At 43.7% G+C, this 27260-nt stretch overlaps 1 protein-coding gene across 2 annotated transcripts in view; it reads right to left on the bottom strand.

Annotated features, from left to right (window-relative positions):
- Positions 1-27260, bottom strand: part of dock8 (dedicator of cytokinesis 8) — a 233949-nt gene that overhangs the window by 171672 nt on the left and 35017 nt on the right. For both annotated transcript variants that reach the window (XM_067983264.1, XM_067983265.1), the window contains exon 2: positions 12900-13005. In XM_067983264.1, coding sequence (XP_067839365.1) covers positions 12900-13005 — 106 coding nt within the window. The remainder of the gene's footprint in view (positions 1-12899; positions 13006-27260) is intronic.

Genomic DNA, 27260 nt, shown 5'->3' with positions numbered 1-27260 from the left:
GGAGTCGGTGACTCTGCAATGGAGTTTGTGGCAGGGACCAAAGTCGTCCCAATATTTAATTGCCACCAGCCATATATACTAATACATGCTAAAGAAACAGTTTAAACAGATATGACTGCAGGTGTAGTTATAGAAACATAGAAAATAGGAGCAGTAGACCATTCGGCCCTTTGAGCCTGCTCCGCCATTCAATATGATCGTGGCTGATCCTCTATCTCAATACCATATTCCTGCTCTCTCCCCATACCCCTTGATGCCTTTTGTGTCTAGGAATCTATCCATCTCCTTCTTAAATATATTCAGTGACTTGGCCTCCACAGCCTTCTGTGGTAGAGAATTCCACAGGTTCACTACCCTCTGAGTGAAGACATTTCTCCTCATCTCAGTCCTAAATGTCCTACCCCGTATCCTGAGACTGTGACCCCTCATTCTGGACCCCCCCAGCCAGGGGAAACATCCTCCCTGCATCCAGTCTGTCTAGCCCTGTCAGAATTTTATATGCTTCAATGAGATCCCCTCTCATTCTTCTAAACTCGAGTGAATACAGGCCGAGTCGACCCAATCTCTCCTCATATGGCAGTCCTGCCATCCCAGGAATCAGTCTGGTGAACCTTCGCTGCACTCCCTCTTTGGCAATTATATCCTTTCTTCGGTAAGGAGACCAAAACTGCACACAATACTCCAGATGTGGTCTCACCAAGGCCCTGTATAACTGCAGTAAGACATCCTCGCTCCTGTACTCAAATCCTCTTGCAATGAAGGCCAACATGCCATTTGCCTTCCTAACTGGTTGCTGCACCTGCATGTTTGCTTTCAGTGACTGGTGTACAAGGACACCCAGGTCCCTTTGTACATTAACATTTCCCAATCTATCACCATTTAAATAATACTCTGCCTTTCTATTTTTCCTTCCGAAGTGGATAACTTCACATTTATCCACATTATACTGCATCTGCCATGTATTTGCCCACTCACTCAACTTGTCTAAATCGCCTTGAAGTCTCTTTGCATCCTCCTCACAACTCACAATCCCACCTAGTTTTGTGTCATCAGCAGGTTTGGAAATATTACATTTGGTTCCCTCATCCAAATCATTGATATATATTGTGAATAGCTAGGGCCCCAGCACTGATCCCTGCGGTACCCAACTAGTCACTGCCTGCCACCCCGAAAAAGACCCATTTATTCCTACTTTCTGTTACCTGTCTGTTAACCAATTTTCAATCCATGTCAGTATATTACCCCCAATCCCATGTGCTTTAATCTTGCACACTAACCTCTTATGTGGGACTTTATCAAAGGCCTTCTGAAAATCCAAATAAACCACATCCACTGGTTCTCCCTTATCTATTCTACCAGTTGCATCCTTAAAAAACTCCAGTAGGTTTGTCAAACATGATTTCCCTTTCATAAATCCATGTTGACTTTGTCTAATCCTGTTGATATTTTCTAAGTGTCCTGTTATAACATCCTTTATTATAGACTCTAGCATTTTCCCTATTACTGATGTTAGGCTAACTGGTCTGTAGTTCCCTGTTTTCTCTCTCCCTTCTTTTTTAAATAGTGGGATTACATTTGCCACCCTCCAATCTGCAGGAACTTTTCCATAATTTATAGAATTTTGGAAGATGACTACTAATGCATCCGCTACTTCCATGGCTACCTCTTTTAGTACTCTGGGATGCAGATTATCAGGCCCTGGGGATTTATCGGCTTTCAGTCCCATTAATTTCTCCAGCACTATTTTTTTTACGAATATTAATTTCCTTAAATTCCTCCTCCTCACTAGTCCCTTGGTTCCCTAGCATTTCTGGGAAGTTATTTGTGCCTTCTTCCGTGAAGACAGAGCCAAAGTATTTGTTTAATTGCTCTGCCTTGTTCCCCATTATAAATTCTCCCGTTTCTGACTGTAAGGAGCTTACATTTGTCTTTGCTAATCTTTTTCTTTTTACATATTTGTAGAAGCTTTTACAGTCCACTTTTATGTTCCTGGCAAGTTTACTCTCATACTCTATTTTTCCTTTCTTAATCAATCTCTTGGTCCTTTTTTGCTGAATTCTGAACTGCTCCCAATCCTCAGGCTTGCTACTTTTTCTGGCAACTTTACATGACTCCTCTTTGGATCTAATACTACCCTTAATTTATTTTGTTAGCCATGGATGGGCCGCTTTTCCTTTTGTGTTTTTGTGCCAGTAAGGAATGTATAATTGTTACAATTCATGCATTCGTTCCTTAAATGTTAGCCATTGCCTATCCACAGTCATGCCTTTTAATGAAGCTTCCCAATCTATCATAGCCAACTCACTCCTCATACCTTCGTAGTTTCCTTTGTTTAGATTTAGGACCCTAGTTTCGGATTGGATTACTTCACTTTCCATCTTAATGATGAATTCTATCATATTATGGTCACTCTTCCCTAAAAGGACCCCGCACAACAAGATTATTAATTAACCCCTTCTCATTGCACAATACCCAATCTAGGATAATTGTAAACAATTTTACAACACCAAGTTATAGTCCAGCAATTTTATTTTAAATTCACAAGCTTTCGGAGGCTACCTCCTTCCTCAGGTGAACGATGTGGAAATGAAATCCTCGAAATGAAATCGCATTTATAATTCACAGAACAATGCTTGGTGATTACAGACAGTTTTTTCAACTGCCCGTTGCCAAGGCAATCAGTGTGCAGACAGACAGGTGTTACCTGCAAGGTCTCAGAATATACAAATCACCAAAAAAAACAACAAACAAAAAAAAGAGATAGAGAGGTAGAAACATAGAAAAGACAGCAACTGACCCGTTATATTAAAAACAGATAACATTTGTTCGCTGGTGGGGTAACGTGTAGCGTGACATGAACCCAAGATCCCGGTTGAGGCCGTCCTCATGGGTGCGGAACTTGGCTATCAATTTCTGCTCGACGATTTTGCGTTGTCGTGTGACTCGAAGGCCGCCTTGGAGTACGCTTACCCGAAGGTTGGTGGATGAATGTCCATGACTGCTGAAGTGTTCCCCGACTGGGAGGGAACCCTCCTGTTTGGCGATTGTTGCGCGGTGTCCGTTCATCCGTTGTCGCAGCGTCTGCATGGTCTCGCCAATATACCATGCTCTGGGGCATCCTTTCCTGCAACGTATGAGGTAGACAACGTTGGCCGAGTCACAGGAGTATGAACCATGCATCTGGTGGGTGGTGTCCTCTCGTGTGATGGTGGTATCTGTGTCGATGATCTGGCATGTCTTGCAGAGGTTACCGTGGCAGGGTTGTGTGGTGTCGTGGACGCTGTTCTCTTGAAAGCTAGGTAATTTGCTGCGAACGATGGTCTGTTTGAGGTTGGGTGGCTGTTTAAAGGCGAGTAGTGGAGGTGTGGGGATGGCCATAGCGAGGTGTTCGTCGTCATTGATGACATGTTGAAGGCTGCGGAGAACATGGCGTAGTTTCTCCGCTCCGGGGAAGTACTGGACGACGAAGGGTACTCTGTTGGTTGCGTCCTGTGTTAGTCTCCTGAGGAGGTCTATGCGATTTTTTGCTGTGGCCCGTCGGAACTGTCGATCGATGAGTCGAGCGTCATATCCCGTTCTTACAAGGGCGTCTTTCAGCGTCTGTAGGTGTCCATCGCGTTCCTCCTCGTCTGAGCAGACCCTGTGTATTCGCAGGGCCTGTCCATAGGGGATGGCCTCTTTGACGTGGTTAGGGTGGAAGCTGGAAAAGTGGAGCATCGTGAGGTTGTCCGTGGGCTTGCGGTAGAGTGAGGTGCTGAGGTGCCCGTCTTTGATGGGCACCTCAGATGGGCACTTTGATCTAGGATAGCCTGTTCCCTGGTTGGCTCCTCAATGTACTGGTCTAAAAAACCATCTTGTACACACTCCAGGAATTCATCCTCCACAGTACTATTGCTAATTTGGTTTGGCCAGTCTATATGTAGATTAAAGTAACCCATGATTACTATAGTACCCTTGTTACATGCATCTCTAATTTCCTGTTTGATACCGTCCCCTACATTACCACTACTGTTTGGAGGCCTATAGACAACTCCCACCAGTGTTTTCTGCCCCTTGATGCTTCTTATCTCCACCCAGACTGATTCTACATCTTGATTTTCTGAGCCAATATCCTTTCTCACTATTGCTCTGATTTCATCCTTTACTAACTGTGCCACCCCACCTCCTTTTCCTTTTTGTCTGTCTTTCCTAAATATCAAATACCCTTGGATATTCAGCTCCCAGCCTTGGTCACCCTGCAGCCATGTCTCTGTAATTGCAATTATATCGTATCCATTTACATCTATTTGTGCTGCTAATTCATCCACCTTATTGCGAATGCTTCGTGCATTCAGATACAGTGCCTTTAGATTTGTCTTTTTAACATATTTAGACATCGTAACATTTTTTTGTACTATGGCCCTTTTCTTATTACCATTTTTTCTTACCCGGACCTTATTTGTTGATGCACTCTTTTGTTTGTATGCTCTATCCCTTCCTGACACAATCTGGTTATCCTTACCCCAATCACTTTCCTACACTGCTTCCTTGTCGTTTCTCTTTAGCATTCTAGATTTCTCTCCAACGGGACCCTCCCCCCCCTTATTTAGTTTAAAGTCCTATCTACCTCCCTAGTTATTAGATTCGCTAGAACTCTAATCCCAGCATGGTTCAGGTGTAGTCCATTCCAACAGAACAGCTCTCTCTTTCCCCAGTACTGGTGCCAGTGCCCCATGAATCAAAACCCACTTCTCCACACCAATTTTTGAGCCATGCATTCATCTCCCTGATCCTATTGACCCTATGCCAATTTGCCATGGCTCAGGTAATAATCCAGAGATTATTATCTTTGTGGTTCTGCTTTTTAGTCTCTAGCTGCTCAAACTCTCAGCAGAACCTTTTTCTTAGTCCTACCTATGTCGTTGGTACCTACATGGACCATGACAACTGGATCCTCCCCCTCCCCCTCACACTCCCACTCCAAGTTCTTCTCCAGCCCAGAGGAGATGTCCTTAACCCTGGTACTGGGTAGGCAACATAGCCTTTGGGACTCATGCTCCTGGCTGCAGAGAACAGTGTCTATCCCCCAAACTATACTGTCGCCTACTACAACCACCTTCCTTTTTACTCCCCCCCACTTGAACGGCTTCCTGTACCACGGTGCCGTGGTCAGTTTGCTCATCAAATCCATTAGACAAGTACAGGGACTGAGGCTCCTGCAATTCTACCTCCTGGATTCCCGTGCCTGCCTCACTCGCAGTCACACCCTTCTGTCCCTCACCACGTGTCAATTCTAAAGTATTTAATCTAAGGAGTGTGGCTGCCTCCTGGAGCAAAGGTCCAGGTAACTTTCTCCCTCCCTGATCTCTCGCAATGTCCGCAGCTCGGACTCCAGCTCCTCAACTCGGAGCCGAAGTTCCTCGAGCTGCAGACACTTACTGCAGATGTAGTCACCTTGGACTAAAATGTCCACAAGCTCCCACATATTGCAGCAGCAACACATCTCCTGTTCTCCCATTATTTTATTTATTTAATTAATTAATATAGTGTTAATCAGATTATTTACCTCGTTTAATTTATTAGATTAATTAAATTAAGTTTAGTTTTTAAAATTTAGTTATATGCTATATGTTAACATCAAACTTATACTAGCCTTGCATTCAGCTTTAATCTTTATTGTTAATTATCTTAGTTTACAGAGCCTGATTAAACTAACTGAAGGCTCTGTAATCTTACCAATGGTATATTTACATTCATCTGTGAGTTGGACAGAAATTAAATCAACTTTGTAGGAATTTTTACAATGAGTTGAACACTGCTGAAATGGCAAACTCCCAACATTTGGAAGGTATCATCTCCTGGCAAACTGCTCACGATTTTAAAAAGATGTTAAGCATAATACACTTTGGGGAAAAAGGAACACTTCCAATTTAACTCATACTGATGAACTATTCCATTTTACTTTGCAAATTTCTGTTTTGAACTCTTGGACTTAAACCACATGACACACCTTCCCGTTTCAGATTCTACTCATTCCAATTTAATCCGCAGTGTTATGCTGTTCAAGGACTCAGATAATGTTTGAACTATTTAACTTGCAGTGTAGTTTATGCTTAAGCAGGAATGACAGCTTTCTTTTTCAACTAGCTTAATCTTAAGATAAATATCGATGAGGAAGGCCATTCTGCCAATCTCAGTTCTTATACTAGCCTTGCATTCAGCTTTAATCTTTATTGTTAATTATCTTAGTTTACAGAGCCTGATTAAACTAACTGAAGGCTCAGTAATCTTACCAATGGTATATTTACATTCCTTCAGTTTACCCCATCACAGCATCCAAACTATCCCATAAACTCTATTATATTTGGCACTTCTTTAGTTCGGGTCATGGGAGACCAATTTCTATGCACCGACTCTTCCATTCACACTGCTGCAATTGCCTCCTTTATGCCCACGACAGAATCGTAGGCCAACATTTTAAGGGGTCTGCAGTACTAATAGGGATAAGGAGCTTGGCTTATTTACACTATTGAGTGTAGCTGCACTGATATATTGTGAAAGTACTTCAATATGATTCCACTTTAAGCCACCACTATTCACAAAGAATTTCCTGAAATCAGTCCTAAACTTGCCTTACAGAGTTTGAACTTAAGATCCCCCTATCATAATGTTCAGGTTTATGTTGAAAGTAAGTTGAAAGAAATCTGGGGTACTAAACAACTCTATTCACTGTGTGGCAATATTCAATAAAGCAAATAGAATGTCCAACAGTATTTCTAAAATCAGTAGGTTTACCTTGAAATAGTGCTCCACACTTATCTTTTCCATACCATTACTAGCTCATGTACATTTACAAGGTTCCCTCTTGATCACCTCCTTTCGAGACCTAAGAGCCCAAGTTTCTCTAGTCTGTCCTCATAATTCAATCCTTTGACATTGGCTCTGATATTTACGGCGAGGCAGGGAGGGAGTGGGGGCGTGTATTAGCGGCTGGAAAACCCGGAAATTCCAGGAGGCCAGAGGTCCCGCTAAATTTATGCGGGGGATGGTATGCCCGGCATCAGAGAAGATCGGGACCTGGTGGGAGGGGCTTGGAGCGCGGCAGCGAGAAGGGAGTGAAATATTGGGGCATTGTGGCAGGAGGGCAGCCGATTGGGGGGAGGGAGGGCAACAGAAGATTTGCTTGAGGGGCTGGGGGGTGGGGGAAGTACTCCTGTTCCTCCTGGCCCATAGACAGTGCTGGAAAAGCATTTACCTGCTGAAGCCGGCATCTCCTGCCTTCCTTCAGCTGCTCGGTTTCCCAAGTCCTGGGAAACCCGGCCCACAGCCGTTAAATTCAAATGGCTGCCAAAATCTGAGGAACGGAGCCTCATTAACGTATTATAATGACGGACCCGCCCTCTCCAGAGCGGGTTACTCTGATGCCCTCAAACCTGTCGCGGTTAAACCGGAAACAGGTGTGTTCGCGGCGGGTTAGGGTTGGGTTTCACCTATTTACCGATTTAACCCCCATCTCCCGACCCTTTTCCCGCCCGTCGTGCGGGTGTTAAAACTACCCCCTAAGGATCAATCTTCTGGCTGGTCTTTACAGGGCCTGAATGTCTTCCTCATTTCTTGATGGCCAAAACTGGACACATATTCAAGGTGCAATCGGACGAGAAGACTCTATATAGTCTCATCAAAAACATGCCATGATTTATACTCGTGGGATGTTATGTTGCTAGGATGCAAGTGAAAGGAAATACAACACCATTATTTGCCTCTTATTATCATACGGCTGCACACATTTTAAGGATGCATCAGACACCCAACATCACTTCCAGCAGAAAATCTTCAACGTGATGGCAGGTGGCGCAAAATGGATCCCCGCCCAATTTTTCTGTCCCATCCACCCAGGTTTACCGACATGTCAACCCAGGAAAAATCACACCTATAATCTTTATTTCCACTGCTTTGCTTTCTCCCACCACCCCACCGAGATGTTACAGAAATAGGAGTATCAAACATTTTCATTACGTACCTTCTCAGTAACCAAAATGGTTTCGATACTAACTACCTACCAGCTAGGAAAATCACAGTGTTATCCTGCATTGCCAGCAAGTTAGACCAACTGGCTTTCTGATCAACTGATCTTTCAGGATATTTTGTAAGCCTCATCACTCAATTCTTCTCATTGGTAAACAACTAATTGCTTGTTTTAAAATTCCTTTCTCTCCTGGCTATCTACAATATACGCCAATTCGATTGCTACCAAACTGGGCACGACATCCCTCCGTTTAATATTATGGTAACCTATTAATTTCCAGAGCTTGTAGGTTTAGCCAAAGGCAGTGATGTGGGTTCTTGCTTAGCACTGCTCGTTTCTGAAGTTAGTAGTTGCCTACTGCCGTGCACAATTGTACCGATCAACATTCATTGTGTTTAGAATTCATTTGATGATCTCCCTGCTTACATTTTCCATTGGATGCCAGTCTCTGTAAGCCTGCCGCGCACTGCTGCATAATAGAGACCCAATGTTAGACAGTGCAGCCACATGGTAGAAAATGGCTGCATTTAGCTTTTGCAATAACATATACTTAGCCCAACAGTTTATTCCTATAATGTCACTGGTTCCCTGCAGGTGGAGTCTAATATACTTCGGAGTGCAGTCCATAGCTGGAAACTGCAAGGCCAATTTTTCTCTTTAGCTTATTGACATAAATAATTTCCTGGTGTGCTGCATAGAGGAAAATCGGGCAGGTTTCGTTATGCTTTACAATCCGCTCTACTCAATTTTCCTCCAAAGTGCTCCTCCCAGTTCATCTACCACTGCATGTCTGCCATCAGCTGCACTGCACTGAAGGGAAGGTGTCAAAGGTGATATTTATCTTCTTGCTGTATCAACTTCAATAAATGTAGATTAATAAACTAACACAAGAGCAACACCCCTGAACAACCTTTGCTTATTTAAACAATTGATGATTCATAATGGCTCTTTAGAATGTAGCTGTAACCCAGAATATGCTAAATGCCTTCATTCATGCAGCTGCAGCTACAAGAAACACACCGAGCAGATTTCACTCAGTTCATCGGCTGTTTGTTTAAAAAGGGTTTCTCACCATCAGTTCCCTTTATATTTAACAAAAGCCAGAATTACAAAGAATTTTAACTCCCATTTTTTCCATTCCAGCCTACAGACTTCTGTGATTATTTTTGTTTAAAGTGAATGCAGATGACATCACAGATAAGGTCAAAAAGCTGATTTTTTTCTGTGATGGTGTTTCCCTTCGTCGGCCAATTTTGGAGCCTTTTCTCCCCTACTTACCTGAAAGCTTTGACTCAGATTGTAAATGAACAGGTACCTCATTCAAGTGACTATTCTTCATTTGTAAGAGAGGGAGGAGGGGCGAGGCGCGAGGGGCGAGAGAGGGAGAGGAAAGAGAGAGGGAGAGGAAAGATGGACGGACGGAAAGATTTTTTTTCGGTTTGTTGTCAGGATGTGTGTGTGGCTGGCAAGGCTGCATTCATTGCTCATCTTTAGCTGCCTTGAGAAAGTGATAGTGGGCCTTCTCCTTATGGTGGTGTTCCTGCCACTATGGTGTTCAGTAGGAAATTCCAGGATTTTCACCCAGCAACAATGAAAGAATGGTGATATGTGTCCAAGTCAGGATAGTGTGTGGCTACGAGTGGAACTTGGAGGTAATGTTATTTCCGCGACATTGCTGTTCTTGCCTTTCTCAGTCGTGCAGATCATGGGGAGGGAAGTGCAACCCAACATAATCTTGGTGAGTGGTTGCAGTGCACCCTGCAGATAATACAGTCTGCAGCCATAGTGTGCTGGTGATGTGAGGAGTCGATATTGAGTCCAAAGGTAGGGGTGCCAATCAAGGAAATTGCTCCATCCTGGATGGATGGTGTCGAGCTCCTTAAAATGTTGTTGAGCCTATACCCATCCAGGCGAGTGGTAAGTATTCCATCACAGTCTTGACTTGAGTCTTGTAGATGATGCAGAGGCTTTGAAAGGTCTGGAGGTGAGCCACTTATCACACAATATCCAGCCTCTGCACTGCTCTTGTAGTTACGTTATTGATATAGCTAGTCCAGTTAAGCTTCTGGTCAACGGTAACCCCCAAAATGATGATGGTGAGGTACTTGGTGATGGTGGTGCCCTCGAAGGTCCAGGTGAGGTGGTTGGGCTTTTTATTTTTGGTGGTGGTCATTGCCTGACCCTCTATGAACCATTTTAAGTGCGATCATAGGGTAATTTCCGTGGTGTTCTCCCGACTGTCCAGAAGAACAGTCCTCCATAGTTTGCGCTTGCGCCTCCATTGTGTTGCTAAATCATGTACAGTGAGTTATTAACTGTGTAAATGATGCACCAAAAAAAGGTCTTCAACTGACGTCATTACCCTTATTTCCAAAATGTAGATGGTACAGTTCACTTCAGTCATTAGTCTAGGCATGGATAATGGTACTTGCAGTGCTTTTCCACTTCAACGTAATTATGTGGCAGTTCTGATATAGATTGGACCAGAGTCACAAAACTTGAAACTGATAATCAGAAGTTAAAAAAAGGGTGGAATTCCCTCTGTATTTCTGCTCAGAGACATGTGTAATTGGAGTGTAAAACAAATACCCAATGTAAATAAATTGAGGAAGCAAGTTATAAGTAATTACGCTACTCCAGAATTTCCTCAATCTTTTAGGGTCATCTATTAATCCCTGCGCCCGAACGCAGCCCGGCTCATTATAATAGCTCCACCCTCAGTCTAAAGAGCCGTACACGTGAATTTCCTGCAATTACGCTGGAAGTTAAATTTACGGGTTCAAAATTATGCCCATAATTTTAGGCACAGAAGGAAACAAAATCATATTTCTAGTGTTTTACGGTGATTTTTTTAAAAATTGCTTAAATTTATCCTCAGAGACCTGCACTGTGTTTTTTGTTTCTTTGAAAGCATTTTTATGGTATCAGTATAAGTGACATTAAAAATTGGAACGCTTCCACGATTGCATTTTCTCAAAAAAGCTGTGTCTAATATGTATGAATGATGGTAAGCTGGCTTCAAACTTTAATTTTCATATTTAAAGATGTAATAGGCATTTTCCTCAGGCCCCGATTGTTGACATTGATTTCCTCTTGTTTATGCTGATTTTTATGGTGTCTGCTAATGAGATTAGCAGGAAATATCGGCTTAAACTGCTATGAGCAAAATGGGCATAACAACAGACATAAACTTTGGCGTAACTTGCTGATTACACCCCATTGGATATTGCAGACCAAATTGTTTACTGTTATTCATTTATAGTATATGAATAGCATATACCTAAATACCACACATTGCTCCGAAGCCTTTGAGGGATGAGAATACAGTAAGGTATTTTGTTGAACAGGCCAGATGGACCACAGCTGTCTTTTCCAGTTCTGTACAATCCCACTTCCTTGTGTTCAATAAAAAAAAGGCACATCAAGTAAAGATATTGAGGCTAAAAATCTGCAACCCTAGTAGCACACTTTCGGTGTAATTCTACCAGGAGAGCAATGGAGAGGCCCGACATTGAGCCGGAACTCAGATAAGCTGGGTCCAAAGCCCTGCTGGTGGTTTCCACAGGGCCTATTTAGGGCAGAACCTCCGCCTGCCCCAAACATCAGAGAGGAGGGTTTTCCCAGGCCAGGAATTTCCTCGTCCCTGGTCTGGGATACACGGAATAGCCATTACACCAGGCTCAATGAGGAGTATCGGCCCTCAGCCCGGTAGTTGTGGAGCCCACTTGGAGGTCTGGGCCCCTGAAGAATACCCGGGCATTGCCAAAAAACCCGCCCCCTTTTTAAAAGGAGTTGATTGGCCCTTTATAAATGGCCTAAAAGCTACTTGCAACATCGACACGCCCACAAGCAGTTGCTCAAGGCCGCATTACCTGTCCCCTTGCTCTGCAGACACCCAAAGTTGCGCGGGCACATGCCTACACTATGGAAATGAGGGAACCTCTCCCGACCTTCAGATATTTGGCCACGAGCGGATGTTCTTAATGGGGGCTCTCCAGCACTTATGCTGGTGGAGTAGTCCCGTGTAATTTCAGGGCCATTTACTCTTGGATGCAACAACGTACCTATAAAACAACCGTAAACTCTAAACAAATTTTATTCCTGATGTGATCCCATTTACAATTACCATATTATTCATCAATTTAGACATATTGTTTTTGTGCCATATTTAGACATTTGAAAACTATTAATCAGCACCTTAATATTAGTTGTCCACTCAATGGATTGAGGAACAATATTGGTGCCGTCCCTCATGTCAAAACAATCTTAAATAATAAATCATTCTCCACTTTAAATTTTTCTCAAATAATTAGACTAAGAATACCAGTCACAGATGTCAGGTGGATAGCTGTTTTGGGAAATGAAACTATCACATGGTTACAGTAGGAGGTGCTCTTCTGAGGTTGAGATTAGGGTACATTTTTGGGCAGAGTAGAGTGAACTTCACTCTGCATCTGACTATAGCACATCTGACCTGGGACTGTGTGCCATTTCAGGCACTCAGTGCCACCATCAAAGTATCCCATTTCTCATCACCAACAACCCTAACCTTTAAGAGCTCAAAAATAAACTGAAAATTAAGAAGAAAATAATTGTTTCTGTACTGATCGAATATCCTTAGATGTAACCATTATAGATTTGATGTTCCCTCCTCTGCCAGTTAATTTACATTAGTTTTTCTTTCCATGATCTGGTCATTTTCCTTCCTTGCAATATTAGTGAACAACTTAGGAGCTTTTGCAAACTTTCCAACTGATCCCTCATCCCCAAATGTAAGTTAAATAGAAGTCGTAGTGTTGTTCTTTAAATTAAACAGAAAAGACCCATCAATTATCATCTACCTTGCACCCTCTCAGTAACCATGAATTGTAGTGGGACCAAGTCTTGTACTTACTATCTGAAGAGAGGTGGAGCCACATGCGCTTGAAATGCGTTGGGGACTGATGGCTGCATGATGTGGTTGTTGGAAAAATTGCCTTCTAATTTCAGCGGAGGAATATCTGCAATAAAAAAGGGTTATTGTATTACAATTAAGATATATACACACACCAGCAGAATTCTTCTACAATTAGAGTATTATGCTATTAATACCTCCTTTTCTGTTACAGATGAATGCCAGATTCAGTAGAATTTCCATATATACAGCATCCTGTCTGACCCAGCTCACAAAACTGTCTCATTTCTCCTTGGGTTCTTTGTCTGTGTGTTGACAGGCAAGGAAAACTATTTCCATCATTCATTGCCAATTCACACTGCAATGCAAAGGTTTGCTAGTACCTATTTTAGTTTCACTGAGACCCAGCTGTAAAATTGAGGGGTTGAAGAAAAAGCATGGCCCCCAATTTTAACTCAGTGTGAGTTAGAAATTCACCCATGGCTCCAGAAATGAAGCTGAGGCTATTTTAACTCTAGGGCCTTATTTAAATCCCGCTGGCCGATTCCCCACTCGTTCCGGGTGGGAGGTCGGCAAGAAGTGATGGAAAAATCACGGCCGCCCACCAATGGAAAAGTAACCTGGACAATTGTAACTGCCTGTCAGCCCAGTTCCCCCTTTCATCTCCCTGGTCCCCTAATTAGGTAAATGCATCAGAGTCCTACAGGCCAGGCTTGATTCCTGGTCCAAGTTGAGCTAATGGGACATTCTCTTATCACCGTTGGTGTGGAGGAAGGCAAGTTGCCCAGAGTTTTAGGTCCTGATCAATATCCAGTGGGCCCTACTAGAAATTATACCATGTGGGAACTAGGTGAGGGCATTATCAAGCTGAGTTACTGTCAAATAGCTTGCCAACATCCATTGTTTAGATTCTTACACGATGAACGGTTACTTGGGTGAGATACTAGAGGCATTTATCCCCCACGTAATACAGATCAATATGTTTCAAACATTTCTGTGTCAATGACCCTCAGCAAATATCAGCACACTCTTTGGGACCCTCTCTGTCAACTTGTGAAAGTGAGTGTCAGCTACCCAAAGGAAAACAGAGTTATCAGTACAGAAAAAAATGTTCTTATTTTACAGTAGCAGAAATAATGTGTTATTCAGTCAAAAAGTACAGAAAAATATAGGATACAGATTTCTAAAGACACTCTGCTCTAAGTGTATGGTACGTCTGGCCTCAGATGAACAGAAATCTGGTGCCCTCAAAGACCTCCTGGAATCCCAGTGTGAGGCCGCAGAGTTCGTGGACCCTATTTGAAAACCTCGAATACAAATGCAAGCTGATGAATTGAAGCTGTGATCAGAGAAAGCACAAATACAAAATTAGCAAGGTTCAAGTAAAACAAGAGCAATGGATATGTGTAATAAGCTCCCACCAAAAGCAATTAGATTAATATTGTATGGTTGGAGCATACAAGTCACACCATTGGTCATCCAGAAGTTGGGTTTAGGCTGGGGTTAGCTCTGATTGTATAATTCAGTTGGTTCAAGAAATAAGAAATGAACATGTCACACTGGTGCAGAAGGAAGTCCTCCTTTGAGATTGGGATTTAACCTCATTGTTTGGATAATGTACACTTTAGTGCTAAAATGCTTCCCAGTCCTGCAGCCCCCTTCCCCATTGACACTACTATGTACTCCACCAGCCCTCTCTCTAATTAAACTATCAGTGAGCCCCCAAAAATTCTCTTTTAGTGCAAATTTTAATGAAATTTGCAATGTACATAAATTACTACAGAATTAAGTTTCACTGGAAAGGAACAGAAAACATCAGAAAACCTATTCATCTTTTGAATAATAATTAGGCTGCTGGTAAATACACCACATTTTTGTAGCAAAAAAAACAAAGCTCATATTTTTCAAATATTACTTTAATAGCCCATCAGTAAGATTTGGAATAAGACAAGGGATTCTATTCATTGGTTTCAGTCAGCATGCTGAGTAGCTTTTCGATTAGAATTTTTTTAATTCAAGTTGTTTGCTAATTAACTTCATACAAGCAAGTCACAGCTCCTCATACTCTAACATTTGATCACCTTGTACAATCTTTGCAGAACGTTTTGCCAAGTTGCAAAGTTTATAAATGGACACAGCACAAACAGCTCTCAAAACCGAGCATAGTGCAAAATGATTCAATGAAGTAACTAAAGTCTGATGTCTGTATAGTTTAACATTAGCTTCTTTTAAAGACATCCTTAAGTGTTTCAACTAACAAGTTTAAAGTCTGTTCCCGTTTTACAGATGAGAACACAGAACATTCACGACATAAGCAGGTTAATGTTTGTATTACAGTCACAGGTGTTTAGTGGCTTCTCTTTGCAGCAGGTCATTTTATTTCATGATCCATTGATAGGAAAAATTCATCATCCACCTGCTTTACATGCTTTTGGCTTTATTCAGCCTGAACATTGCCCAATTATATAGTGTTTAAATGTTTCACTGCACATACAAAGTTTGTCTAATGTAGGCTCCCAACTCAACAGAAAGAAAAAAAAATGGGTAGTTTCACACATTTCATTGCACTGAGTCTCACCCTTCTGGCAATATTATTGCTTGGACATTTGACTCTTGCATACTGATCAGTATGCATCACTTATTGCCCATCCCTTTCTTTCAAAAAAGTTTTTTTTTTAAGCTCTCTGATGACCTAGTAGGTAAAAAGCACCATTTGGTGCAGTTTAAGCCAGGGATGCTCATTAACATTTGGCTTAGGATCACAATTCCAAGCAATGATTTGCCTGAAGCTGTTGGTTATCACCAAGACTTTGATACAGTTCGATGCTATACGGCATTGCCTTGCATTGCGCACAACTCCTTTTCAAAAATAGGGACATTTTAATTATTTTGCAGTCTCTTTTTCAAATACTCCACGTCAATGATATTCTTCAGTTGTTATTAAAAGCAAAAAAGTCTTCTCTTTTGCTCACTACAAGAAAAAGTCCTTTCAGCCAATCACCTATCAGGAATCATATGGCAACAGGCATCGACTAGTATAAATACTGCTGGCGTGAAGCCTCACCAAAAAAAGATGAGCAATTAAAGTTAAAACATACTCTGGTAATCTGCTATACTACCTACCAGTCAGATTTTAATTGATTGAATTGAATTGACTAACTTGCCAAATATTGTTAGTCTGATTTTTTTAGTGCTTGTCAGTGGGAAGTCCATGAGCTTTGTGTGTTTTTGTGTACATGCATAGAGGCCTGCTTCACTACAATGTAAGCAGGCATCACTCAGAGATAGAACCAATACTACAACTTTCAGTCTGGCATAAATGTGACATTAACATATTTATCTCACCTTTCCCCCCACCCTCTTATTTATTGTCTCTTTTTACTATCTTGTCTTTATCTCATCCTATGCCCTCCTCTCCTTTGTCCATTTTCTTTCTTCCTTCTCTTGTTTTCTGCTTTTGTCTATACAACCCCCCTGTCTATAGGTATGAAAGCCTTTATCACAGTTTTCTCTCAATGGAGAATGAGAGAGAGAGAGAGAGAGAGAGAGAGAGAGAGAACAAACAAACAATAGAAGACAGGGCTTATCTATTAACCATTTCACTAGAGAAAGTCCAATAAATCTATCGGTCCTTGTGGCTGGGTTACCTGAGCTGAATTGCTTAAACTTATAATATTTTGGTAATGATACATTCATCACTTTTTCTCACTGGTAAGCTAGCAGCCTGGAACCAGACTGGATACAATGGTGATCTGAAATGTTAAGTAATTATTCAAAAAACAGGATTATGTACAACCTCAAATATTTTGTAAACAATTTTACAACACCAAGTTATAGTCCAACGATTTTTATTTGAAATCTACAAGCTTTCGGAGGCTTCCTCCTTCCTCAGGTAATTACCTTGAGGAAGGAGGAAGCCTCCGAAAGCTTGTAGATTTCAAATAAAAATCGTTGGACTATAACTTGGTGTTGTAAAATTGTTTACAATTGTCAACCCCAGTCCATCACCGGCATCTCCACATCAAATATTTTGGGTATTGGTGAAACAAATGGCTCCTTGCAGGTGCCATGTTTAGAGTTTTACAGCACGACAACAATACTGCACTGATGACCTGCTTTGTGGAACTGAAAAACTCAGGAGGAGTTTGATTTCTAATAAATATCAATATATTGTTTAATAGACCAAAACTTTTCTACCTGACTGAATGATTAACTAAATGAGGAATAAAAATTCATAGCAGCTCTGTTAGCTGGTGGTACATCAGTATCTGATTCCAGCTGAGATCCTCTTGGGAATGGAATCACAATTGGACAACTTTCAAATTGCAGACCAGAGATGTAAGCATTAAAACACTCTTTATGCTTGTCATTATGAAAACAAATTAAAAGTTAAGCAAAGAAGGTGCAAACTGCATGCACCCCACCCCTTTGAAAAAAAGGAAATTACTTTAAAAGGAGCTTTGTCTTCCTAAAATGGTATTAGGCAAATCTTTTTTTCAGTTTTTCAGAGCAAGAGGATCAGCAGTCGTCATAATGGCATCATAGTGAATTGACAAGGTCACATGTTTCAACAAGGTTGATATCATGTTACGTGTCTTCATACAAACAGAAATAAGGCTTGTCGAAACACTTTTTCACAAAGACGGTACCTCTGAAAAAATTAAAGATGCAGTAAAAATAGGAAATATCAGCCAAACTGTGAAACGTGACTTCTGTTTGCACTTGTAATGAAGCAGCTTTCCTTGTGGAAATATCGTAGTATCATAGTATGTTACAGCACAGGAGGCAGCCATTTGGCCCATCGTGCCTGTGCCGGCTCTTTGAAGGAGCAATCCAATTCGTCCCACTCCCTTGCTCGTTCACCATAGTCCTGTAGATTTTTTCCCCTTTAAGTATTTATCCAATTACCTTTTGAAAGCTATTATTGAATCTTTTTCAGCATCCTTTCAGGCAGTGCATTCCAAATCATAACAATTCTCTGCCTAAAAAAATGTTTCATGTCGCCTATGGTTCTTTGCAAATCACCTCAAATCTGTGTCCTCTGGTCACCGACCCTTCTGCCAGTGGAAACAGTTTCTCCTTATTTACTCTATCAAAACCCTTCATGATTTTGAACACCTCTATCAAATCTCCCCTTAACATTTTCTGCTCTAAGGAGCACAAGCTTCTCCAGTCTCTCCACATAACTGAAGTCCACAGTGTCATTCTCGCAAATCTCTTCTGCACCCTCTCTAAGGTTTTGACATCCTTCCTAGAGTGTGGTGCCCAGAATTGAACACAATACTCCAGCTTCGGCATAAGTCCAAAACATTAAAACTGATCATAACTTTGCCAATTTAGTCCTGATTTGTGCAATCTTACTCAAGAGGCCACAACAATGACCGATGTGGGAAATGGACATATTACATTGGCGCATGGGAATGCTCTTCTAAAGTTAGGGATAAAGCACACTGTTCAGGCAGAGCAAAGTGAGCTGGTGTGCCTAACGCAGTTGTGGTGAATGCCGATATTGGATGGCAAAAATAGAAGAGTGCTCCCTTCCCCACAACTGACATCTTTAAGTTTAAGTTTTGTACTTAATTGAAATCTTAGGTTTATCTTATTCCACCATTTCTTATAACTGTTCCTTTTCATCCCACACTTTCCGAGTAGTCCTTCTACATTGATGGATCTCAGCTCACGTTTATTATTTAGTAATGGTGATTCACCAATCACTCTCATCTTGCAGTTTCTCATTGATGGTGACTCATTATTTTGTCATAAACTCATGGAATAAGTATGTTCATCATGACAATAGTCACAAGAAATGGTGGGGAAAAGATCATCAATGTACTAAGAGTGATCAGTGATAAACCTCAGGACAAGATATCAGCTTGGGACTGGTAGTAAGAAACCTCAAGACAAAAGTAAGTTAAGCCAGAAACCTTATGGTGAGAGCAATCAGTCTGGGATGGAAAGGAGTAAATTACAAGAATAAAGTGATAACATTAAGGAGAAACTGAGAGATAGAGAATAAAGACATTACCAAGAAATTGCATGACAAGAATTTTTAGTGCGAGATTGGTAGCAGCAAGCTTTGGGATCAGTGCCATTAGACTGGTCTGAGAAATGTTGGACAAGAGTGTTCAGTGTGGAATCTGGAACAAGAAGCTGTAGGGAGAGAGTGATTAGCATGTGACGAGTAGCAGGATGAGATCTCGCAACAAGAAACAAAACCAGATAAAGCTGACAGAGCTCACAAATCAAAGGACAAATGGTTTAAAAAAGAACATTATCTGAACTTCTTGTCCTGGTTGAAGCACACTACAAACACTAGACTCAGTAGGAATATTCAGTCTATTCTGTTGCTATTGCCACTTCTACTGTATACAGCAATAAAACTTTTCAGAAATTTGCCTCGAGTATTTAAATGCTGTTATGAACTCTATTTGAGAGTTTTCCCCTCAAAGTAATATTATCAAGGGCATCCCATCTGCTCTAGAACTTCCATCTTAATCATTGAACACTATATAAATATTTCTTCCTCAATCTCAAAATCTGCTTAGTCCCAATAAACCTTCCCAATGCCAAAACTTTTCGCCTTTGTCAGCTTCCCACTATTTCTCACTCCATTGCTCTCCATCCTGCTTAGATCCAGTGACCATAGCTGCCTGTGTCATTATTTGGGCCGATAGTCCAATTACTTCACAAGACCCATGCCAATTTTCCACTTGGTGGCCAAACCGATAGCAGTGTCGTACCATTTGTGTGGCCACAGTAGGGTAGTTCACGGTAAATCCACCGGTGTCAATTTAGCTCCCTAAAAACGATGGGAGGATACGGCAACCTTTATCGCTCCTCTGCTAATATATTATAAAAAAGGTGCCCTCCTCATCCACAACAGGCAGGTTTCTAATTGCAAACATATGTTTGCATAGAAATTGGGGAAGGTGGAAGGAGTTATATAAAAGCATCTTAATCTGGCCTGTACTGCTAAAGTTGAGTACAACTTGTTCTGATTGGATGGACCCGATATTAATGGGGAGGCGGGGGAGTCCGTTAGCGGGTGAAGAACCCGGTAAGGCCAATCTTAATGGTCCGCAGTTGTCAATGGGGGGGGGAAAAAGACATCAAGACCAAGGTCGCGATCAGGACTGGAACGCCGAAGGCTTCCTTATGAGGCATGGGAGCACCACTCCTGCTCCTTCTGGCCCACGAGGAGCTTAAAAATAGGCAAAGTTGCAAAACGTACCTTCGCATCCTCTGGCCAGTCGGCTCCTCCCACCCTGTTGCTGCTGCCAGGCAACAGACGGCATTGGACTCCCCATGTAATGAGGTTAAAAATTACTCATGCTGTCAATTACATCATTGGGCTGTGTTTTGAACATTAACAAGGCCCCCGACTGCCTTTTGCGGGAGCCTTGTCTATTTGGGGCAGTGAAAATTTAAACGGCCGGGAATGGGGTCGGGTTGCTTGATCCAGATATTTTAACCCACCCACACCAGATCCTCTGCCGCCCGTCGGGTGGCGGGGGGTAAAATAGAGGCAGGCTGATATATCAATTTTTCCTGCAAGTGGAATTTTTTATTTTGTGTGGTAAATTGCCTAAATAACACCCAATACAAATACCCATACTTAAGAAATGGGCCTATCATCAGTGGTGAGAAATGTGCTGTTTGGCCTTTTCTTATTGCTTAATGTGTTTTTTTAAGTTAAGTTAAACGGAAACAGTCACTCCCTTCACCACCGGCGCACAGTGGCTGCAGTGTGCACCATCCACAGGATGCACTGCAGCAACTCGCCAAAGCTACTTCGACAGCAGCTCCCAAACCCGCAACCTTTACCACCTAGAAGGAGAAGGGCAGCAGGCACATGGGAACACCACCACCTGCACGTTCCCCAAGTCACACACCATCCCGACTTGGAAATATATCACCGTTCCTTCATCATCGCTGGGTCAAAATCCTGGAACTCCCTACCTAACAGCACTGTGGGAGAACCTTCACCACACGGACTGCAGCGGTTCAAGAAGGCGGCTCACCACCACCTTCTCAAGGGCAATTAGGGATGGGCAATAAATGCCGGCCTCACCAGCGACGCCCACATCCCATGAACGAATAAAAAAAAACTGGGGTAACATGTCTTCGTCTGCTAATGTTAACAAAATGTCAGTGTGAGAATAAAGTGGAAAAACCCATTTTACAATCACACTGACTTTCCTAGTAACATTAGCAAATATTAGAAAATATATCCACTTGAAGCAAAATATAAATCGTGCAAAGAACCTGAATTTCAAGTTCCTCCCGACTGTGAGCTTCCTATCTTGATCTACCATCTTTATTACCAGTTCAAACTTTCTGGTTAGTTAAATGCCTCCCCAGTGAGATAATGCACTCAAGTAGGGCCATTTCAGATCATTCAGGCAAAATATGTTTCATACAATTGCGATTGGATGGTGGTGACAACATGGGCCTCCATTTAGCACCCGCTATCGGGTGCGTTCCTGGCGGGGGGGGGGCTCCGAAAATCGGGGAATCCCGGAACGGGTCCGGAGCCCGGCTCCAACCCGCCCACTTCCGGGTTCCCCACAGACGCGCTGATGTGCGCACGCAGCCCCCGCATGTGGGACTCCCGCAGGCAATTAAAGCTAGCGGGGTGCCACTTGAGACTATTTATTTAGGTGTTTCAGGTCATTAACAGACCTGATTAAGGGATTATGTGAGGAGGGGTGGGATTTTAGAAACAACTGGGACTGTTTCCCATACTGGGGGAAACACTCCCAGTTGAAATGGACGTGTTGCAGCTATCAGCCTGTGGCAGCTGCAAAGGTCCATTTGACAGGTGGGGGGCGGGGGGGCGGGCGGGAAGACCCTCACTCATTGCAGGAGGCCACTCTGTCACTTGGGACAAAGTTTGGCCTCCACCACCCTCCTCCTGACAATCAAATGCACCAACTTGCACACTTACCCCGGGGTCCAGAGACATGTACCTACCTTGCGGACCCCCTCAGATGTACATCTTCCGGATGGGGGCCGCTGTAGCTGCAGTCATGACCTCCTCGGAGGGCGAACAGCATCACCAGCCTCGCCGGCCAAGCCGTCCACCTCTGACACGTGGAGCTCCACAACACAGTGCTGTGACACATCCACCTGCACAGCAGGAGGGAGGGCAACCGCAGAGAGAGATGCGTCGCAGAGGGCACTACCCTCGCCACAGGGTCCACAGACCGAGGCTCAGCTTCCTGGACTTCTCTGAGCAGCAATGCACACGGAGGCTCAGAGTCACTCGCCATGTAGTCGTGGACATCTGCAGCCTCCTTCATGCCAAGCTGCTCCCGGCTGGCCTGAGCACCATCTTCTTACCTGTCGCTGTCAACGTCACCACTGCCCTCAACAACTTCTCCTCCGCATCCTTCCAGGGTGCAACCGGGGACATCGCCGACGTCTCTCAGTCGTCTGCACAAAAGAGCCTTGCAGTGACACAATGGGTGGCATCAGGTGTGGGTCTTCATTGTGATCCTCAGGAACGGGCACTTTTGCACAAACCAGACAAGATTCGCAAAGACGTGGCAGTAGTGGTGCCAATATAATATGTGATGTGAGTTGGTCAGAAATTAAATATAAGTAAAAACCATCACAAACCCTCAAACACCCTTGTGCATCCCCTTCATGCTCACGACACATTTGCCTTATGCTTCCTAAAGCACATATGTGATGCATGCCCTGTGGCTGCAGCACAGGTAGTGGCAGGTTGAGTGAGGCTGACCGTGACAGAGATGCATGAGAGGGTGAGTATGAGATTGTATGAGGATTGGGTCGAGTGGTAGTGGCGGGATGAGTACTGGCGAGGTGAGTAAGTGCAGGTAAGATGAGGATGAGGTTTGAGTGGGTATGAGGGGTGATGTGACAGAGTAGTGTTGGCAGTGCAGAAGGAGATGTGGGGTGGGGGCGGTGATGTGGCAGATGGAGTGTAGGGGAATGAGTATATGTACTCACTTTGGCTGACCTACTTCGGTCATTGCAGCGCCTCTTGCACTGTATGCAGGTGTGCAATATGTTGGTGGTGCAGGTGACCTCCTCTGTCACCTTGAGCCAGGCCTTCCTGGTGGCAGAGGCAAGCCGCTTCCTCCCGCCCGCCGGGGGGGGAAGATCTCTGTCCTCCCCCTCCTCCTCACCCCATCTAATGATACCTGGAGTGAGGAATCATTAAACTGGGAGCAGCCTTCCCCCTGGGCTGCTCCATGCTGTAATTTTTCCTATTTCTTGCAGCATCTGTCAGTGGAGGACTGCCCCTTTAAATAGAGCTCCTGCAGCTGACAGAGCTTACTGCGCATGCGCAGCCCGCCCGATGCGCAGATCAACAGTGGGGAACCCGGAAGACCAGGTAAGTGGATCCAATTCGGCTGCGATCGCGCGGGGGGCAGACTGATATCGCCGGCCTAGCCCCCCCGCCGCGAACCCACAGCCCTGGTAACATCGAGCCCATGATCTATAATGTTCAATAGCCATAGAATGTCCTTGTAACAGCTGTAAATGATTTCTTAATAAACTTGCAATAACTGCATCAGAATTGTTAATCCTTCAGTGTGAATGTCATCACACCAAGACTCAGGCCACACAAGCAGTGTTAAGTGTATCCATGTGATTTATATTAGAGTTAATTGTATTCAGGTGGTGGGTATCAATTGGGGACTCTATTTTATCTACTTACAGGAGGAGCTTATCTAGGGGGTGCATGGTGTGTCATGGGGATATGATAACAAAGGCTTGGAAGCAACAGAAGACTCGGCTCCAGTATTCTATCCTTCACCACCTGGCTATCTGACTTTTTTTTAAACAAGCAGTTGGAACCCACAGACAGCTGCTGCAGATAAACAGATCCAAAATTAAATCAAACCACCATGTAAAATTAGATTACATTATAATAATACATTCCACAGTAATTTCAAGGCAGTTATCCATCCCAGAGGTATATTATTCTCAATAATTGCAGGTGTCACCATGGTATTGCTCACAAAGAATCATGGGTTATGCTGTTGCAGGGTGTGGAGGAAATATGTTGTTTTGCAATTGTTCTATGGAAGTTTATCTGCCCGTTGGCCTGGTGTTTGATTTGCACATTCCCTACCTGCTCATTTGCTTGTTCCTCTTTTAAGTATATGAAATTTGAGCCTATCAAATTCAAGCGTGACACAGTAATACACATATAGAAAGTATGAGGGTGACTGGCTGTAAAATACAAGAAAAGGAAAGTCAAGCTGATCTCAACTGGGTTGGAGTAAGGCACTACAATTCATCTCAGCACCCAGGATTGGGGATGGGATAATTGGTCCAGGGTAACTGCTTCTGATCACTATCCTGTGATCCTGCTGAAAGCAGCGAATCTGAATGTTGGAGGAGGGCTTGTCGCTCATGTCCCCTGTAGTTAAATAGCTTGACAACACTCGCTATCTATACTCGCTTAATTGAAGTACCAAAAGGTGCCAGATGCCCATAAATCCATTCCCAGTGAGGAGCCATTTCCTTCAGAAGATGGAGGAGAAGAACGGCAGGGGGAAAAAAAAGAGGAACACATTTCCCACTTTCATAGCTAAAAAGGTGGAATGAGAGATGAGCCTGGACAGTATTAACCCAGTGCCTAGTACATGTGGTCCACAGCAAAGGTCTTATATTCTGATGCGGAAGAGGAAAATACAGAGTGTCTCTGTGAAAAGGTGGAGAGTTGGATGGGGTGCAGTGATTCTGTGAACTGGGTATGGATGGGCTAGAGTGCTTCTGTGAACTAGAATGGTTGGGTTTGGAGGTGGAAGAGTTCCTATTGAGGTAACTTTTAGGTAAATGAAGGTCTGTTGACATTCCAAATATAATTTCATTTTTCCTTTTCTTTAAAAATTAAAATAAAAATTATAATTGAGAAGTATAAAAAAAGTGCACAAAATTACCCAGAACATACCAATTTTAATGTAAAAATTCAATTTTTTCCCCAAACAACCACCAGACCACAGATACTCTGGCAGGGTCAGGAGTGGGGATTCCCCTTTTATCTCAGGAAATTAGTGATCAGTCCTGTGGTCCTCTTCTGCACTGCTTGCAGGGCTTGGGTATTTCCCTGTGCCTCAGTGACCAGAACTGAATGCAATATTCAAAGTGCATGCTGACCAGAACACTACACACAGCTTCAGCTTGATAGAATGCTGCCCTATAAGCCTGAGGTTGTTTGTTTTGTTGATTGCACCTTGTTAGTGTTGAGTCTACTATTACTGTTGAAGCTGCCTAATGTTATAATTTAGTCCGGTGCGATAGATTGTAACATTATACATACTATAACAATACATGAACTTTCCTTATAAATACTTCCAGATTATTTTGAAGGCATTTACAATTTGAAGGATAAGAAAAAGGAATGTTAAAAAAAAATCGAATATTTTCCTTTAATTTCACTGTAATATGGGTTTTTTGTTTAACACAATTATTTTGGACCGTTTATCTTTGAAATTGAACGTTGAGTGATTGCTTCAATTTTTGCCAGACTGGCCAACATTTTTTGAGTCAAACAAATCGCTGGATGAACACTGCATATAATATTGAACGTCAGAGAACATCTTGAGGCTGGCAGTTGGGGTCAGACAATCTGGAGCAATGACATCATCTTCAAAATTATTAACATCCTCACTAATTTCATTATTTAATTCCCACTAAGGTCGGCTCAAAGCCTCAGTGGAGGTTCGGGTGATCATAGAGTCAACAACTGTAATACAGTCAGATTTAAGATCAGCAGAGATCAGTCCTGTTTGCTGATGTCGCTCCCAAACACTCTGGGCTCAGGGTTGGCTGCAAATTCTCTTTACTGACCAAACGCATGCAGCCAAAGTAGTTTGCAATGTTGCGGGGTCACAAGATCCCAACTTCCAGCAACAAGATTCATAACAAACTGAATTCAGTCTTGGCTTTGTGAACATCTAGGGCTCGAATTTAGCAGGCCTGCGGGTTCCCAGCGGGTGGTCCTCTGGGAGCGTCGAAAACGCGGACGGCGAAATTAGTGGGTTGCCCACGCGATCGTAGCAGGCAACACCCTAATAGGAATCAATTACCTGCTCCTCCGGGGTCCACGGCGCTGGCCTGCGCGTCGGTCGGGCTGCGCATGCGCAGTACGATCTGTCAGCTGGAGGCTCTCTAGTTAAAGGGGCAGTCCTCCACTGACAGATGCTGCAACCAATGGGACAAATTGCAGCATGGAGCAGCCCAGGGGGAAGGCTGCTCCCAGTTTAATGATGCCTCACCCCAGGTATCATCAGATGGGGTGAGGAGGAGGGGGAGGACACAGATCTTCCCCCCGGCGGGCGGGAGGAAGCGGCCTGCCTCTGCCACCAAGAAGGCCTGGCTCGAGGTGGCAGAGGGGGTCACCTGCGCCACCAACATATGGCCCACCTGCATACAGTGCAGGAGGCGCTGCAATGACCGCAGTAGGTCCGCCACAGTGAGAACACGAAGTCTTTCCCCTACACTCCGTCTGCCACAACACTGCCCCCACCCCACATCTCCTTCGGCACCGCCAACACTATTCTGTCACATCACCCTTCATACCCACTCACACCCCATCCTCATCTTACCTCCACCTACTCACCTCGCCAGTACTCATCCTGCCACTAACACGCAACCCAATCCTCATACAATCTCATGGCTCCATCCCATACTCACCCTCTCGTGCATCTCCCTCACGGCCAGCCTCACTCAACCTGCCACCACCTGTGCTGCAGCCACAGGGCATGCATCACATATGTGCAGTAGGCAGCGTAAGGCAAACGTCTCGTCAGCATGAAGGGGGTGCACAAGGGTGTCTGAGGGTTTGTCATGGGTGTTACCCATATTGAATTTCAGAGCAACAAACAGCACACATTATATTGACACCACCACTGCCATGTCTCCGCGAATCCTGTCCGTTGTGTCCAATAATGCCCGCTCCTGGGTATCACTATGAGGACCCACCACTGATGCCACCCATCGTGTTACTGCAGAGTAGGTGCAGGTGTATTTGCAGGGCTCGTCCGCGCAGACGACTGAGAGACATCAGCGGTGTACCCGGCTGCACCCTGGAAGGATGCGGAGGAGAAGGTGTGGTGGGCAGTGGTGACTTTGACAGCGACAGGTAAGCAGTTGGTGCTGGGGCCAGCCAGGAGCAGCTCGGCATGAAAGAGGCTGCAGATCTCCACGACTACATGTCGAGCGAATCTGCGCCTCCCTGTGCACTGCTGCTCGGAGAGGTCCGGGGAGCTGCGCCTCGGTCTGTGGACCCTGTGGCGAGGGTAGTGCCCTCTGCGACGCGTCTCTCTCTGCGGTAGCCCTCCCTCCTGCTGTGCAGGTGGGCGTGCAACAACACCGTGT

The sequence above is a fragment of the Heptranchias perlo genome, chromosome 4, assembly GCF_035084215.1.
Source record: "Heptranchias perlo isolate sHepPer1 chromosome 4, sHepPer1.hap1, whole genome shotgun sequence".
NCBI lineage: Eukaryota > Metazoa > Chordata > Chondrichthyes > Hexanchiformes > Hexanchidae > Heptranchias > Heptranchias perlo.
This window is presented reverse-complemented; position numbering and strand designations above follow the sequence as displayed.